This window comes from Triplophysa rosa, linkage group LG17, assembly GCF_024868665.1.
Source record: "Triplophysa rosa linkage group LG17, Trosa_1v2, whole genome shotgun sequence".
Taxonomy (NCBI): Eukaryota; Metazoa; Chordata; class Actinopteri; order Cypriniformes; family Nemacheilidae; genus Triplophysa; species Triplophysa rosa.
Genome location: NC_079906.1, coordinates 4,038,446 through 4,054,827, shown reverse-complemented (window position 1 = coordinate 4,054,827; position 16,382 = coordinate 4,038,446). Strand labels below are relative to the sequence as shown.

The window sequence follows — 16,382 nt, the reverse complement described above, 5'->3', positions numbered from 1 at the left end:
TGACCGTGTATTTTCAAACCGCGGCTGGCTTGACCGCAGTGCTGGCTTGACCGTGTATTTTCAAACCGCGGCTGGCTTGACCGCAGTTATTTTTCAGCCATGATATTGAAAGTGAAACTAAAATGTTGTGGTAATTTTAAGCAATCACGTCTCAAAACATAATATTCACAAACATTTAACAGTACGCTAGGCGTTTTCAGGGTTGTAAGTTTTCTTTTTTTTCAAGGTTTTGGAGAACTTTTTACGTTTTTAAATGTTTTCAATATTCACACATTATAGGTCGACGTCCGCCACTGTTGAAAAATAAATAAATAAACGAGATTACTCTTAAAACTACTAAAGGATTCACCATCACTTGTGAAAATGATAACACGAATGCAGAAAATATTACTTATTGAACTAATATGAAAAAATAATACAATCTGCGTAACATAAAGTCTACTTACATTGCTTGGCAAAACAGCTGACGCTTAGAAGTAACGTTACAACAGCGGCTACAATGAGTTTACAAGACATGTTTTCTCAATGATATTCCAAATCTTCTTTTTCTGTGATTGTAAATGAAAAATGGCCAAGTATCGTCGTCTGGCCTCTTGTATTCTCGATACTGAAACAACACGGAAGAACATACGGGACAACAAGTCACACCACGCCCACAAATGTTCTTCAACCAATCGGAGATTTTCTTTCCTGTCGCTGGGTAATCACCACGTCCTGATTTTACGTAAAGGGATGGTTTGTTGATTAATACATGTCACACACGTTATCACACACACACTGTATCTTTATACCTAAAATTTCCGTATAAACGTGCTTTGTGAGATTGTCATGAAAGTCCATTGAAGGAGTATTTGTGTTTCGTTTAATTAATTAAAATCTGTATTCTGTGAATTGAATGAATACACCTTAAATATGTATTTCTTGTATTTGATACATGTTTTGACATTTTGATTGATACATATTCACTAACACACACACAGGCGCTCTCTCTCTCTCTCTCTCTCTCTCTCTCTCTCTCTCTCTCTCTCTCTCTCTCTCTCTCTCTCTCTCTCTCTCTCACACAAACAGATCACAGCTCGTGCGGTGGAGACATGATTCAAACAGTCGAAGTCTGGATTCATTCAGTAGTAGGCTATTCCAGAAGCCGATCCGCTCCATCAGTCCTCTTTGCCTGAATTCCCATGTTTTTTGACCGTCACATACAGGTAAACGTCTTTTCAATAGTACATCATTGCATCTTGTATTATAATAAATGAATGTTTTATTGTTAAAATGATAAATGAGTTGTCCTATTGCGCAAATGAACTGTATGCAACTGAAACAGTTTCGAAGACAAATGGAAAATTGCAGACTTCAGTTCATGTTGAGTTGCCTTAATACATCTGAAGTGTCTATCGGTCCGTCTGAGGAGATGAAGACTACTTGTTCAGTATATTCTTACACAGGGCTCATGGGTACACTCAGAGATCTTCAGTTCGCCTTGCAGTTGAAGATAGAGGAGTTACGGCAAAGAGATGCTCTCATTGACGAGCTAGAGCTTGAGCTGGACGCTAAAGATGATCTCATCCGCCGCCTGCAGGGGGAGCTCGACCGTCTGCGCCTCTCCGTCTCAGGTGAGAGCAATTTTACTTAAACGTAATTTCAATGATTTATTGTCATTTATAAATCTTACCTTCTGCCATTTTAAGTCTTATTTGTGATCCTTGTCATAATTACTACTACCAGTCAAGCACATTTATAGGAAGCGTTTCATTTGCTGCACACTATGAATGCATACAGTTTTTAGAGGGTAATTAATCGAATATTTTATGATTTATGTCAAAATCAAATTTAAATTGGTGTTTATAAATTGGTGAAGGTCATTAATTCATTGGGTTATTAATGGATTAGTATTTTCTTACTGTACCAAATGAATGAATAGCCGAAATCAAACATCTGAATAAGGCAACACTTCAGACATATGCAAACTGTTCAGAGGATTATGATTATAGTTATTGTAATCATTATAATTACCGTTATATATTACAGTTATATTTTCAATGTTGTTATTAGACCAATTTTATACCCATTGCATTTAGGTCAACAGCGTGCTTCATCTGTAAGAGAGAGGAGACGAGCCCTAGTAACAGAACCCATTAACATGGAGCCAGAACTAGTCCTACAAAACCCTCCAATCAGCTATAGCAAAACCCAAGAGTAAGATCACATGAAAAATGTAATTTTTCAATTGCCATCACCAGTGTCTCACCTTGTATTCCTCCTCATAGGTCACAGAAGCTGATAAAAGCAGTTCTTGCAGAGAACGAGTGTATGAAGTATCTAGACAGGGATCAGATATTGTGTTTGGTGGATTCTGCCTATCCCATCACGCTCAAACAGGGTGTGTATGTCGGAAAGGAAGGCGATGAAGGATCCCAGGCATACATAGTTGAAGGTAAGAAATGACATGAAGATAAAAGGGAAGAGATACACTTTCCTCACAGTACTTCAGTGTAAATGAATCATTTGTATGCATGTCTGAATATTTAGAGATCAGTGGCTCTAGCTATTTTATTACCCAGTCAGTCATTTTTAAGTAGATATCACACCTTTAGATATATTCTTTGCATGTGAAGTGAGCATCAATGTTTACTCATGGGTTTGCTGTCGGGTCCAGCAAAGTTTGCACTGCCCCATCCGTCACTACCAGCCTTTTCAGATAGCCTGTGGCCTGTTACATTGTGTTGTGATCAGTCACAAAACAATGCACGCAAATGTTTAATGAACCATTGGTATTAGAAACTTTGTTAAAAATAAACTTCACTCTACTTTTCTGCTTCAGAAGAACTTCAAGACTGGCAGGTATAACTACATATAGCTTTGTTATCTGCATTTTGCAGAAAACGGGATTTTCATTGTTGGACGAATTATGGAATTATTGGAACAGAAGGCTTTCTCCCATTTCAATAAGACATTTGTCAGCACAAAACAGTTCGGCAATTTAATGGGCTTTTAAAAGGTACAATAATTAGAACAGCCTGTTTGCTTCAACTGCTCTGGTAGAAGGTATAAGAAATGATAATAAAAGACAATTGCAGTTTAGTGCAAGAAATCTTGTCCAATTATCTATTGGACTTAAAGGTAAAAATATAAAATGCTAAAAATATGTAGAAAAACTGGACAATCATTCAATCTGTCCTTCTTTCATTCTGGTGAAGAAGTACATTAGTATATGCACCTCCCATACCTATTGCAGGAGCAGGCAGGCAGCAAGAGAAACATGTGGCTGACCTGCTTTTGAAAAGATGGAACGAGAGCGAGAGAAAACACTCCCGCTCATCCCCTGAGCTGAAATGAGTTTCTAAAATGTCAGTGCGTGTCTAAATACCCAGCTTGTAAAATTGAGAAATGAAGAAGGAGGGAAGGCAGCAGAATGATCTATTACCAGCATTAAAGCGTTTGTCAACACCGTCCATGAGCAGTGCTAATCCCCAGCTGGGATTTGTTAGAGGAAAGGCCAATATTTGTCTCATCATCTCTGACGGCATCTTCGTGCCTAATTTGCAATGGGTCAGATCATCTTTCTATGTGCCAGTCATGCTGCCACTCAACACCTGTCAGTTTTAGCAACCTTGAAGGGCGTAGATGATGATGTTTGTGTGTCTGTTTGTGTGTTAATGCAGAGGGAAAACTGGAGGTGTCCAGGGCCGGCCAGAAGCTGTACATCATTGAGCCGAGGGGGATGTTTGAAGAACTGGCTCTCATTCATAAACACACCTGCTCCACAACTGTCACAGGTACTGACACACTTCTGGATTCTCACATATACAAACACACACATCAGTTTTTCCTCTTTCAAATGTCGGAAGATTTGTTATAGGTTTCTTTTTTCAGTATTAATACAATTTGAAACTAAAGCTTTATATACATTGTAGAACAAACAGTAGACTGTACTGTAATGCAAAAACCTTTAGTGACACATATGAAATAAAAGAAAAACCTTTGCAACATCTTCGCAACAGCTTACATCTTTTTGAAGATGTCTTGTCAGGTCAATTCATATGAATTCTCACGTGTATCTCGCATATCATACTTTGATTTACGTCTTTCTCTCTTTATTTCTCTCCCTCGAGCCCTTTCATAGTCCCCTTTGGGACATTGGCTCGACCTATTATTTTTAATAGATGGCCATAGCAGGAAATAGAATAGAAAAAACAGATTGGAAAAAAGTGAATGGGCTGAAAAGATGGATAAAAAAGAAAATAAAAGCTCCCGTCAAGTCAGCTTTAGCATCTTTTTCTTTTCTTCTTTGGACAATGTCTGTCTTGATTGTCGTCTGTTTTCATCTCTTGCAGTCAATATCCTTTTCCAATTCCTCATTTCTTTTTTATTTGCTCGATCTCTCTTTCTCGCTTGTTGCCCATTTTATTTCAACCCTCTGTTCAACCTTTGTTTCATTCAGTGACGACCTGAAATTGCTTCCTTTTTTACGTTGTCCCTTTTGTTTCTTGTTCAATCTCTTTCCTGATTGCTTGTTTCTCGTGTGATGTCCTCTAAAAATCTAGATAAAAGATGAACACAGTTCCTGCTCCCTTTTTTGCTTGCCGTTGTTTGTTTGTTTTCAATACATGCATTTCAATATGTGTGCTTTGTGATTTCTTTCGAAGTCATGGAAAGATGATGCTTCACATAAGGTAAAAAAACTGTATTACGTACAAATCTATGATTGCTGTTGAAATGGTGACTACAATGATTTTGCACAGTTATATTCAGAAATGAAGCGTATCAAAACCTGTAGCCTTAAACTGAAATGATTTGACCCCTCATTAAACCCAGTGGACAAATATTGAATGATGAAATTGACATCAAATTTGAAACAAATGTGTGTGTGTATTACTTTCTTCACATTGAAAATGCTTTGCATTTCATGCATACAATTCTGCTCGATCGATTTTAAAGATTGTGTGTGTTTATGGAGGAAATGCTTTAAAAACATCCTAAAATACGATGTTGCCTTAATAATGCTCCAAAATGTAAACAGAAAATAGGATCAGATTGGTTGTGTTATGTCATAACATTTGGGCTGCTCATTTGGTCTTAATTATTCATCTAGAATCCTGAGAGATACAGGAGAGAAAAGGACATGAGAGAGATGTACTACAGGCGAGAAGACACACTGCAGGATTTCTTTTCTCAAAGATGACAGAGTTAATTAATCTGTGTCATTATTAATTTAAAAGGGTCTCATGACGTGATAGAGGATGAGTTGGGCGTAGAGAGAAATATTTTTAGCTTTTCTCTGTCATTTAGAAAATGTTGAAGTTTACGTGTAAATGTGAACTAAAATATTTGTTCTTATATTTTCCCAAGACCTGAGCTGCAGTATAGGCCTATATGCCATCAGCATTTATTGCATAGCTCTATACAATTCACTCATTCCAAAATGACTCATTTGTGTCTATTTAGTTCTTTAGAGACATTTTGGGAGTCAGGAGTAATGTAAAGATGCCATTTGTGTCTTCTCATCTCTAGTGGCCGTATGCTTTTTTACAGTGCATTACCAACCCATTACCAACCCGTCTCAGTTTCTCCTTTGATCTTTTTCTTTCTTCCATTTTTAATGAGCTTCAAAGCCACAGTCAGAAACTCATCCTATCTCAGCATTTTCGCTCGCTTTTTCTCTTTCAGCTCTTATGAACAGCAGGTTATGGGTGATAGAGGGTCAGATGTTTCAGAAGATCATGATGAGAAGCGTCCTGATCAAAATCACCCAGTCCCTGCAGTTCCTGCGCAGGTTAATGCAATAATGAAAAATTTGACATATACAGACAAAGACTATATATGTAGAAAGTAGCATTTTTTATGAATACACATTAAAGAGTTGAATAACTGAGCTTGATGATATAGATGTGTAAACCATGATCAAACAGCTTAAATGTCAGATTCAAAATGCCCCAGAAATGCATAAAACATCACGTTTATATTTCAAGTTATTAAAATGTAATGACAATTAATGTTTTATTAAATGTTATTCTCCATTATAAAATAAGAGCTCAATAAATGAAACTGTTTGCTTCTCTCCTCAGGCTTACTAACACTCATTTGTTTGTGCATTTCTCAGTGTTTCACTGTTCTGTGTGTTACCAGAGGATGTTCTTATGAAAGTGTCTGATGCTCTGGAGGAGGTTTGTATGACATAGCAACACTGTTTACATTTCATTGTCACTCCAGATAGATATGTGACAAATAAACTGGTAACACTTTTATTTTTTTAAGAGTGGTTAACGCATTAACATCAAAACAAACATATTTTTTACTGCATTTTCTAATCTTTATGATACATTTTTCTATATAGCATATTTATGCAACCATGCTTTTCTCTGTATATGTACACACACTCATCCGTCTGTAAGTCTCACTACAGTGAAGGTGATTATTTAATTCGAAATGGTGGTCCAGGAGATACCCTCTTCATTGTTAGTCATGGCCAGGTGAGACTGATCGATCTGTCTATCTATATAGTTCAACAGAATGTATGTGAATAAAGTAAGAAGAAATCTATAAAAATCTATTCTGGAACAACATATTGCTTTTTTCACAGGTGAAAGTTTTAGAGAAACAATCTGCCAATGAGGAAAATGTGTTAGTGTCTGTTTTCAGCAGAGGAGATTGTTTTGGAGAGAGACCTCCACAAGGGTAAGATATAACCCTCACCAGCAGAGGGCGACACCCTTTTATTTCACGGAAGGGCGAGTTGGCAGTTTTTCTCCAATTCTGATTTTACCTACTGTAAGAGGAATGATCATGGTATATTTGGGAATATTAATTACCTTTATAGTAACAAAGAATTATTCATTACTGTGCAGAAAGTTTGTAGCATATATCATGTTACCAACTTTCTAAAAAATGGCTAAAATTTGATGTAAACAAAGATAAACTTGTTCAAAACAAAATACACAAAAAAAATCTACATTAAAAAGGCCAAATGAAGTGGTCAAAAATCAGGCTTTCATACCGATTTCCTTTTACTATCTAATTGCCCGTCCCCTCACGTGTCTATAAAAACATTCTGTTAAAAAAACTGGTGGAGCAACAGCAATATACTGTAAAATAATAGTTTATTTATATATATATAATTTATATATACAGGATATAAGGATATATAATAAATTGTTTCCCCATTTTTCTTGTAAATTAGCTGTTTTTTTCTGTAATTTTACAGTTTTTGACCGTATTTCAAAAATAAAGTGCAAAAAATAAAATCTTGTTAAAAACGGAAATTTTCTGGCAGCTGGGTTTGCCAGAAATATACTGTAAAATAACGTTATTTCCTGTCAAATTACAGGATATAAGGATATATAATAAATAGTTTTCCCCGTTTTTCTATAATTTTACAGTTTTTGACCGTATTTCACAAATACATGGGGTTATTGTATATTTTATTCACTGAGAGACATTGAAATTCAAGTCATTAGGTATCATGTAACATTCACATCTCTGACCTGTTGTGTGCTCTCCAGGGATGATGTAAGGTCGATGAGTGTGGTTGCCTCAGGCGATGTGACATGTCTGGTCATAGACAGAGAGTAAGTGTGAGCTGTTAGTGGAAAACTGAAATTCATGCCATGGAAACAGAATAACAGCAACTACATAAAACAATCAGTGACTATATTTCACCATCTATATCCAGGCTTTTCCAAAAGATAACTAGAGGCTTCAGTGATGTCAGAACAAATCAGAGCAGCAACACCCAATCAATGTAGGTATAGTGTCCGAATAATCCTGAATAACATGTATAGATTGGTGCATTTATATAAGTGTTTGAATTATACTCTCCAGGACATTTGCCTTTCAGGAGCAGGATTGGTAACTCCTGTTGTAATCCGTATGTTTTAAACAGGGCAAATGGGTCTGCATTTGGTGAAATGTCTCTTAGCAGTTTTCAGGCGTTGAATAATCTGGTGGAAGGACAGTATGGTCACACTCAGCTGGTGAGTTTAATATTTTAAAATAAAACTATTATTGCTATTTAGGGTCTTTAATGAGTCAGGCACAATCAGTCGGTTTTATGTTGTTTATAAGTCAGAGAGTTTTGTTAAGTGCCAAATGACACGTAATGGTTTTATTTTTGTCAAACTTTCATTTTTATTTTCTTTGTCTCAAGGTCCATCTTAAGAATGACTTCAGACGCAGATTTGCATTGAAAGCCATAAGAAAGCAGGTAATACGAAGCCCAGGCCAAAAAGAAAGGATCTTTGCAAAGAAACACATTCTGATGGATCTCCAAAGTCCATTTATAGTAAGGTCAGAGCTTCATACAGATAAAATCAGATCATCAATAGTAAACGTGATTTTAGGAATTTACGTAAGACTTTGTTGTTCTCTATTCGTTTGCTAATATATGTATTTTTTCAGGTTGCACTGCACTTTTAAAGATGCAAGATACCTGTATATGTTGATGGAAGCTTGTGAAGGAGGAGATCTGTGGAATTTACTGAGAGAGAGGTACATGCACTGATATTGAACTAAAGTTTTATTGAACTGTTTTTATAATGAGACAATTGAACAGATTTGCAAAGCATCCAGTTTGTAAATCACTTGAATGTAACACTTAAAAATAAGGTTCCTATATTCATGTATATTTAGTTTATTGTCACTTTCCTTCCGAAACCTTGGATGTTCAAATTCACTATTTTTCAGGAAATGGAAAAAGACTATACTCTATAAATGATTAAATACTGTTTTGTCAAAGTTGACAAACACTTTATAATTGGTTAGATATTTGCGAAACCCAGTGACAAACATCAAGGGGTGACCAATAATAATAATTTATGGAAAAAAATAAATCACAAAATATGGAGATACAAGATTTCAGAAGGACTGTAGCAACATGTACTATATATTCAACAAAAACTCTTAAATGGGGTTTCATTTGATCCATCCTGGATTTATTTGAGTGTGAAAGGAGACGTTAGATTACAAATTTCCAGATTTGAAGTACGTGTTTTTCTGTGTCTTTGGTGTGTTATAAGTTGCCCATGCATATATTAGACACGTAAAATTGCACAAATGAAAGTGTGGGAACAAAAGATGCATTCTATCTAAAAGCGAATGCTCACCCAGACTTGCCTGAAACGCCTCGTGTAACCACACACCGGCGAATCTACGTAACTTCGTAACATGGTTTGACTAAGACCGCCCAAATCTACACGTAGTTAAGGTGGGCGTAATTGTAAATCTCATTGTATCGTCTGTCAGTACAATTGCTTTGGAACCTGATGTTCCGAATATGGTAAGAGGCGTTACATTTCCGTGAAATGCTTGCAGTATTCGACCAATCACTACGCACTGGTGAACTGGCCAATCATAGCACACCTCGCTTTTCAGAGCGATGAGCTTTGTAAAAAATCAGCGCGTTTCAGAGAGGCGGGGCAAAGAGGAGATACAAACATGCACGGTATGTGGAAAATACAACGTTTTTTAAACTTTAAATGGTGTATACACATTGCGTTACATCTAAAACAAACAATAATATTCATTTTAGCCGTGCAACCTTTAAAATATATAAAGTTACCACAAATACTATAAAAAGATAAAATGCAACACAGAGACTTTAGAGAACACATTGAGTGATGGTTTATCGAATTGAAACAGGAACTTCTCAATGCTATACTGATGCCATTGTAATCTATCGTGACCCTGGTGTTTATATTCTAGGGGGTCACTGGATGAAGCTGCTGCTCGCTTTTACACGGCGTGTGTGCTGGAAGCTCTCAGTGTTCTGCATAGCAAAGACGTTATTCACAGAGACCTAAAACCTGAAAATGTTCTACTGGACCAGCGGGGATATGCTAAACTGGTGCAGAGTACAAACAAATCAAAGTAATAGTTAAAATGACAAAACCCACCTGATTTATAATGGTTAATGATAACTTCATTTCTTTTTCCATCAGACAGGGTTTGGTTGTGCTAAGAAGCTGGGTTCGTTGCACAGGGCCTGGTCATTCTGTGGGACTGTGGGTTATCAGGCACCAGAGGTCATCCTGCATAAGGGTCACGGTCTGTCCGCAGATCTCTGGGCTGTAGGGATGTTGCTGTATGAACTGCTTAATGGCCGGTGAGGTCTCATACAACACCACGCATCTTTTTTTAACATGTTATATGTTTATTTAAGAAAAAGAAACCAAGGTAGCAGGCCAACATCTTTGCTAATGCTTCACTGGAAAACATCTAATTTAAAATAATTTACTTAAGTTACTTTCAATGTAAGACATGACTACTTTTGAACAGCTATTAATGGAGAGAGCTTTGTAATCTTAGTAAATCTAGGTTTAATGGTCCAGTGTATGAAATTTAGCGGCATCTAGCGGTGAGGTTGCGAAACTCCCCCCTCACTCCCCCCTCCCTTTCGAAGCACTGCGGTGGCTGACACAGAACTAAGATGTCATCACGTTTTCGCTTCTTTGCCGACGGAGATAACGTATTTACGAAACACGCTCTGTAGAGTGGTTTGTCTGTTTAGGGCTACTGTAGAAACAACATGGTGAATTCCATGCAAGGTGACCCAGGGTGTATGTAGATAGAAATAGTTCATTCTAAGGTAATTAAAACATAACGCTTCATTATGTAAGGTCTCTGAAGACATAGTTATGTATATTATATTGCATTTCTGTTAGATCCTCCAAAATTACACATTGGAGCATAAGACTAATTGTTCCTACAAGCCCTGGTTAAAATCATTATCTGTGGTAAAGGTGGAGATTTTATGCACAACTTTTACCTAACTGTATTGCATCTATTGTGCTATTTGTAAATGTCTCAATCTGTAAAGGAAGATATCGCATCAATCTATTTCTATATTTTTAGTCCTCTGTTTTCTGGCTCGGAGCAGCTAAAGGTTTTCACAGCTGTCCTAAAGGGAATAGAAGAGGCGGAGCTTCCCAAAACAATCAGCAGGACTGCAGCGCATCTCATCAAAAGCCTGTGCAGGTGAAACACATGGACGGTGCTTCAGGACGGGATTACGAATCACTGTTACCATGTCAACAGTTATAATTATGTTCACTAAATGAATGTTATATAATATACATTATATGATTAAGAAATCAGGATGTTAGTTTAAATCCTGAAAATGTGGTAATGCATAAAAACATATGGATGTACTGTATACAGTAGACAATAGTTACAGCACACACATTCTCTAGCTCTGAAAACAGCAGTGCTCGATTTGTGGATTGGGATTTGTGTGTCTGAGTCTGCTATTATCTATCACCCCATTTTCAGACACAACCCCACAGAGAGACTGGGCCAGAGGAATGGTGTCAAGGACATCTGCAAACACATGTAAGACTCGCTTATAATCAAATATGTATTTGTGAAATCGGAAAGGAAGGGAAGGGGAAGGATTTGGGGATTAGATGAGAGATTGCTGTGTACCAGATTATTTGATAGATTTAGTACTTTCTTTCACAGCTGGTTTGAAGGATTTGACTGGGACCTTCTGCAGAAAAACACAATGACTCCACCAATAATACCAAATGTAAGTTACCGTACACAAGACACATTGTATTGTATTATTGTTTCATGTGTTTGACATTAATTGCATGTGAAACTGAATATGAATATTTTCATTCCACATTTTTCATTTCTTTGATTAAATATCAACACCTTTCTAATTTAACTGTAATGTTTTTGCAGGTTGCAGGTGTTTTAAATAATGGAGGATCTGCTCCCTCTACAGAAAGCCGAACCGATTCAGACTGGGACATTGACTTTTGATTTTTGCCACAGTGATATGTAGACATTGTAAAACATAACGGACTCTGGAATTTATACATAACACACAGCTTCTGAAATTAATAATAAATTCTAAAATAACACGTATGTTCCTAGTGCAAATACATTGTCCTTTAAAATTTAGCAGTGTTTGATACTGGAATTTTGGGATTTTGTTAGAAACATAAAACCAAAATCACATTTTACATTAGTGCATATACCAGATAGGACATAATGTCGGCATGCAGGATATTAAAGCGAGTTGACATTTCACAGACTTTCATTATTTTTAGACTTGCCCTGATGTCCAATCCCAAGAAATGATTCCAGTGCAATTGAAGATTACATTGGCCTAATGGGATCTATCTAATAAAATTATAGATGAACTCTACAGAATTTTTGAGTTGCATGAATACTTGAGAAGCAAACAATCACATTTAATAGTCTGCAATTTTAAAACAATAGAAAAAGTGTCATAAAGGCAATGGCACATAATGCCAGGACATAGTCTTACAGAGGGGCGGATTCTGAACAAAAAGGACAAAGACTAAGGATATTTTTACATTTTTACTTTTGGAAATTACACAACAATGCTACACATTTTAATAAGAATTTCGAAATAATGTCTTTATATCCCAAATAAACATGTTAAAATGTTATTTTAAAATGGTTCATCTTTCAAAAACCTGTCTGATATTAGTGCCCTTTATAAATGAAGAGTTTGGTTCCAAAATGAGATAACTCATTTTTTTAACTCACTCTTTTTTATTGTGCATTCCAATTAATATCAATCAAACTGCAGTCGGTTTGCTTTGATTTAAGCCATAATAACAAAAAAATACAGCTAACTAACACAATAAAAACATGATTACATAATAAAAGAGTTATCTCATTTTGGAATCAAACTCTTCAAATATTGGTCTCAAAGACACACGCACGCGATCTGCGCAGCGCCGCATGAAGTCGCGCGCACTTTCTTTCTGTTTGGGGCAGCCTGACGTTATGATGAATGAGGGCGGTGTTTGTGAGAAGAGGGGCAGAAAATTGCCACAAGGGTCCAAGAGGAATTTAGTTGCACAGTCCGAGGACAGAGAAACATTAGGAGGACTGGTGACCCAGATTAAACACAGGTAAGAGTTGTTTTCTTTAAACATTTGAAAACCACGTGTACCTACAATATGCGACATCTGATAGAAAACGTGGAAAAGTTCGTAGTTTCTGCAGAAAAGACGAAGTCGCCGCCTTGGAACTCACATTCACTCATTCATTCATTGGCAACTTTATGATACAACATTTAGATCATTGCTCGCACGACTGTTAAGTTTGTCAAATAATTTATTATGAAATAACTTTGTTGTGGCGCATATTTTATAGTTTGGCTTCAGCGCGCGACACGTGGAAGTATTTTGTAAACAATTATCCGCACTTTAAAAAGGATGTTACACGTATAAAGAAGGTTACCGATTAACAATTAACGTTTAAATTATGAGACAATAATTGAACAAACTGTTGGACACTTTCTGGGTGTTGCACGTGCATGGTTTATGTAATGAACTACACCTGTGGTTATTCTGCCAGCAATTTAACACGTCCACTAAAACGAACCACGTAAGCATAATTTAAATGTTGGTTATGTTATATTATGTAGCATTTAGTGTCAACAGGTCACGTTGACCGTTTATTGTCTTTATTTAGTGCTCTTCACGTGTCATGCTGGGTAAATTGAGTATGCTTTTGTAGCAATGATATGCTTGGAACCTATGACGCATTACTGCCTGCAAAACACTGATACATCAGGAAGAAGATCCTGTCTTGCCTGCCTAGTAGAAGACCCAAAACAACAATGTAGTGATGATGGCATGTCTAGTCATGCTGAATTAAGTTGTGCTGGTTGTTTTGTAAAGGTACACCTGAACTTGATTGATACATTATAAGCAATACTTCACAATAGGGGGAAATATTGAGAAATATGGCGAAATACAGCTCTTTGCTTTCATTAAATGGACACAAAATTACTAAGACATTTGTCAATTTAGCTTCTTTTTTTCCAGAGCTGTATTCTCGACTGATCTTGAAATGAGTCCCTGTAGTCGACCGTCATATGCTAATTTGATATATCTTCAAAATATCTGTAACTTGACAGGTGATTTTTATAAAAGTTAGTTTGATCACAGGAGTTTTGAAAAAGAGTGTTGAGTTTTAAAGTCAATGCGGATGGATCACTATCGTGATTTGGCCCTAGAAGATTTTTTAAGAAATGCTTGTTTTAAATTGAATTCTCTGACTTTGTGTTTTGGCGAAAATAAGCACATTTGCAGGAATTGTTGAAATATCTTTGCCAACTCTACAAGAGACATGTGATCCATCTCGGGAGAACAAGAAAACTTAATCAAAGTCTCTTATTAAATCTAATTGCTACCTGAGATATATTTATATATTTTTTTAATATTTAAATCTTTCATTTGTGATTATTTACCGTATGTTCTCATCTACTTGTCAGTTTGCACACCAAAATGAACACCTTCTTACCTGTCACTTCCCTCTTGAGGTTTTCCCTTACACACTCTTACACACTTTGGAATTTGTGGTTCCTTGTGGATGCTGAATGGCTTTAGTCTAACAGTGTGACTGTTGTTCCTCAACGCTGCAGTCCTGTAGGCATTTGAAGAGATTCAGACATGGTATTCAGGTGGTTAGGGCAATTCCCGTTCCTGTTGCTCAGTTGGAGGCTATGCGTTAAGTTAGTAAAATTTGTGGGTTTGATTCTATGATATTTTGTCCCCTTGATATTGATTGATGCAGGTCGTTTTTTTGCCATACACCAGGTGACAATATTGAGTCTGATCACTTGGAGAAGCATCAACATGCTGCACAATCTGAAGTATTGATCTGAAGTCTTAATGGCACAAGCAGTGCTCAAAACATAGATGTGGCTTTATCACCACAGGTAAAATAGCCACATGCCACCATGACCCTTGATGATCACAGGCAAAGCTTTTCGAATGCACTCAGACTTTACTGTGTTTGTGTTCTCTTTCCTGAGCTCAAGCTTATGATGTTTTATGACACTTTCAACTGTTTACAATCTTATAAACGAGAGTCTTGTATAACTGGTCCAGACAGGAAGCAACACCGTCCTGGGAGTGCAACCACAAAACGTTGCTGTTAGGAATTCCCGAATGTTCAATCCTGTCTTCTGTATATAAAAAAGAATGACCAAAATATGAACCTGTTCTGACTGTGAGTGATAGAAGAGCCCGACCAACTCTTGTTTTCTCGGTTACTGTTTATGTATCTGCTGATAGAGCATAGCAATGCCAAGGCCATGTGAATTTCAGAGAACAGTGATAAAATGCATAACTCAAATGTACTGTAAACCTTTGCCAGTTGCATAAATGAATAAATAGTCAGCAAACAAATATGAGTGTTGTGATTGACCAGTATTTCAGAGAGTTGTCTTTTAATAGGAAAGCATTGTTTTCTCACAGAAATGAACCCAATAATCCACAGTTTTGAGTATGCAGGGACAATAAAACCCCCTAAATCATTAGTTAGAGACTCTTATGGCAATGATTGGTTTCGCTCCTCTTTCTGAGTTGTTGATGTGTGCCGTGTTGGAGTTTGCTTCAGTGACGGAGGTTGTAAATCTGTAAGCCTTTCTTTTGAAATAAGCTTTAGTTCATTTAGCACCAGTTTGAGTAATAGCTTCTGTCCCTCTCTGCTCTCTTTGTTCTCCTTAAGTTCCCAAGTGACTGCCAGATACACACAATAGTGCCTGTCTACCTCTGACAATGCCCCGTATGAATAAGAGAGAGGGGGGTCTGTCCTCATCTGGGATGCATAGTCATTTTCAAAATCAATTTATCTTCAGTGTTTGTGAATGTGTGACAGAGAGAGGGATGTGCATACGGAAAGGGATGTCCACGCTTAGAGTGGCATTGCTTTTGAAGCCTTGGCTTTAAAGTATAGCCACATGTCTGCCTACTGTGTGCAAGTCCCATAAAATCTTTGTAATTATATACCGATATGTTAGACAGACCGATTAAGTGGTTGACTGATGAAGACACAATGTTGTTGTTTTTTAAAAATGATTGTAAATGTTAGTTAATACTTATTCTCAAAAGTATTTGAAAGCATTAAAACCGGGCCCGTATTCACAAAACATCTTAAAGGGATACTTCACCCAAAAATGAATATTCTGTCATCATTTACTCAACACCCATTGACTACCATAGTAGGAACAATCAATGGTAGTAAAAAGTGCCCCAGAACTGTTTGCGGTCCTACATTCTTCAGAATTACTTCTTTTGTGTTCAACAGAACAAAAAAAATAAAGTCTTTTTTCCTACTATGGTACAATAAAAACTTTCTGTGTTTGCAAATAAACTCTTCCCTTGTTGAATTAGTAACTTAGTGTATATTTTATAATCTTAATTTGAATACGGCAGTAATTATATATTACATTTTTTATTTGAATATGACTACATTTTTATTTGAATATCTTAATTTAAATATGTCAGCATGAGACCTCATTCTATAATATTTATATGATTACATGACTGACAGAGACCCATCCTCTATCAGCCAATCACTGTGGTCATAGTCATTAAGCTTGCTGACATCATCCA

The 16,382-nt window shown here is 36.6% G+C and overlaps 3 protein-coding genes across 4 annotated transcripts in view; 2 read left to right on the top strand and 1 right to left on the bottom strand.

Moving 5' to 3' along the window:
- The window catches only part of b2ml (beta-2-microglobulin, like), an 11,435-nt gene extending 10,806 nt beyond the window's left edge, over positions 1-629 (bottom strand). The window contains exon 1 of the mRNA XM_057357522.1: positions 447-629. Coding sequence (XP_057213505.1) covers positions 447-516 — 70 coding nt within the window. The 5' untranslated portion in view covers positions 517-629. The remainder of the gene's footprint in view (positions 1-446) is intronic.
- Positions 630-823: 194 nt separating this feature from the next.
- Positions 824-12,393, top strand: prkg1l (protein kinase cGMP-dependent 1, like). 2 transcript variants are annotated; one of them, XM_057357672.1, is made up of 20 exons: positions 824-1,205; positions 1,446-1,613; positions 2,079-2,196; positions 2,268-2,434; positions 3,663-3,776; positions 5,668-5,773; positions 6,101-6,164; positions 6,393-6,470; positions 6,581-6,675; positions 7,500-7,565; positions 7,670-7,738; positions 7,880-7,970; positions 8,144-8,283; positions 8,395-8,484; positions 9,697-9,838; positions 9,933-10,096; positions 10,846-10,968; positions 11,263-11,322; positions 11,452-11,518; positions 11,677-12,393. In XM_057357672.1, exons 2-20 carry the CDS (start codon positions 1,451-1,453, stop codon positions 11,755-11,757), a joined length of 1,998 nt encoding a protein of 665 aa, XP_057213655.1. In that variant the 5' UTR covers positions 824-1,205; positions 1,446-1,450; the 3' UTR covers positions 11,758-12,393. The 2 variants fall into 2 exon arrangements, with proteins under 2 accessions (XP_057213655.1, XP_057213656.1); XM_057357673.1 differs by lacking the exons at positions 824-1,205; positions 2,079-2,196 and having other exon boundaries at positions 1,506-1,613; positions 11,677-12,392.
- Positions 12,394-12,749: 356 nt separating this feature from the next.
- The window catches only part of acsl2 (acyl-CoA synthetase long chain family member 2), a 36,779-nt gene continuing 33,146 nt past the window's right edge, over positions 12,750-16,382 (top strand). Inside the window, exon 1 of the mRNA XM_057356411.1 lies at positions 12,750-12,884. The gene's annotated coding sequence lies outside the window, so the exon portion shown is untranslated. The remainder of the gene's footprint in view (positions 12,885-16,382) is intronic.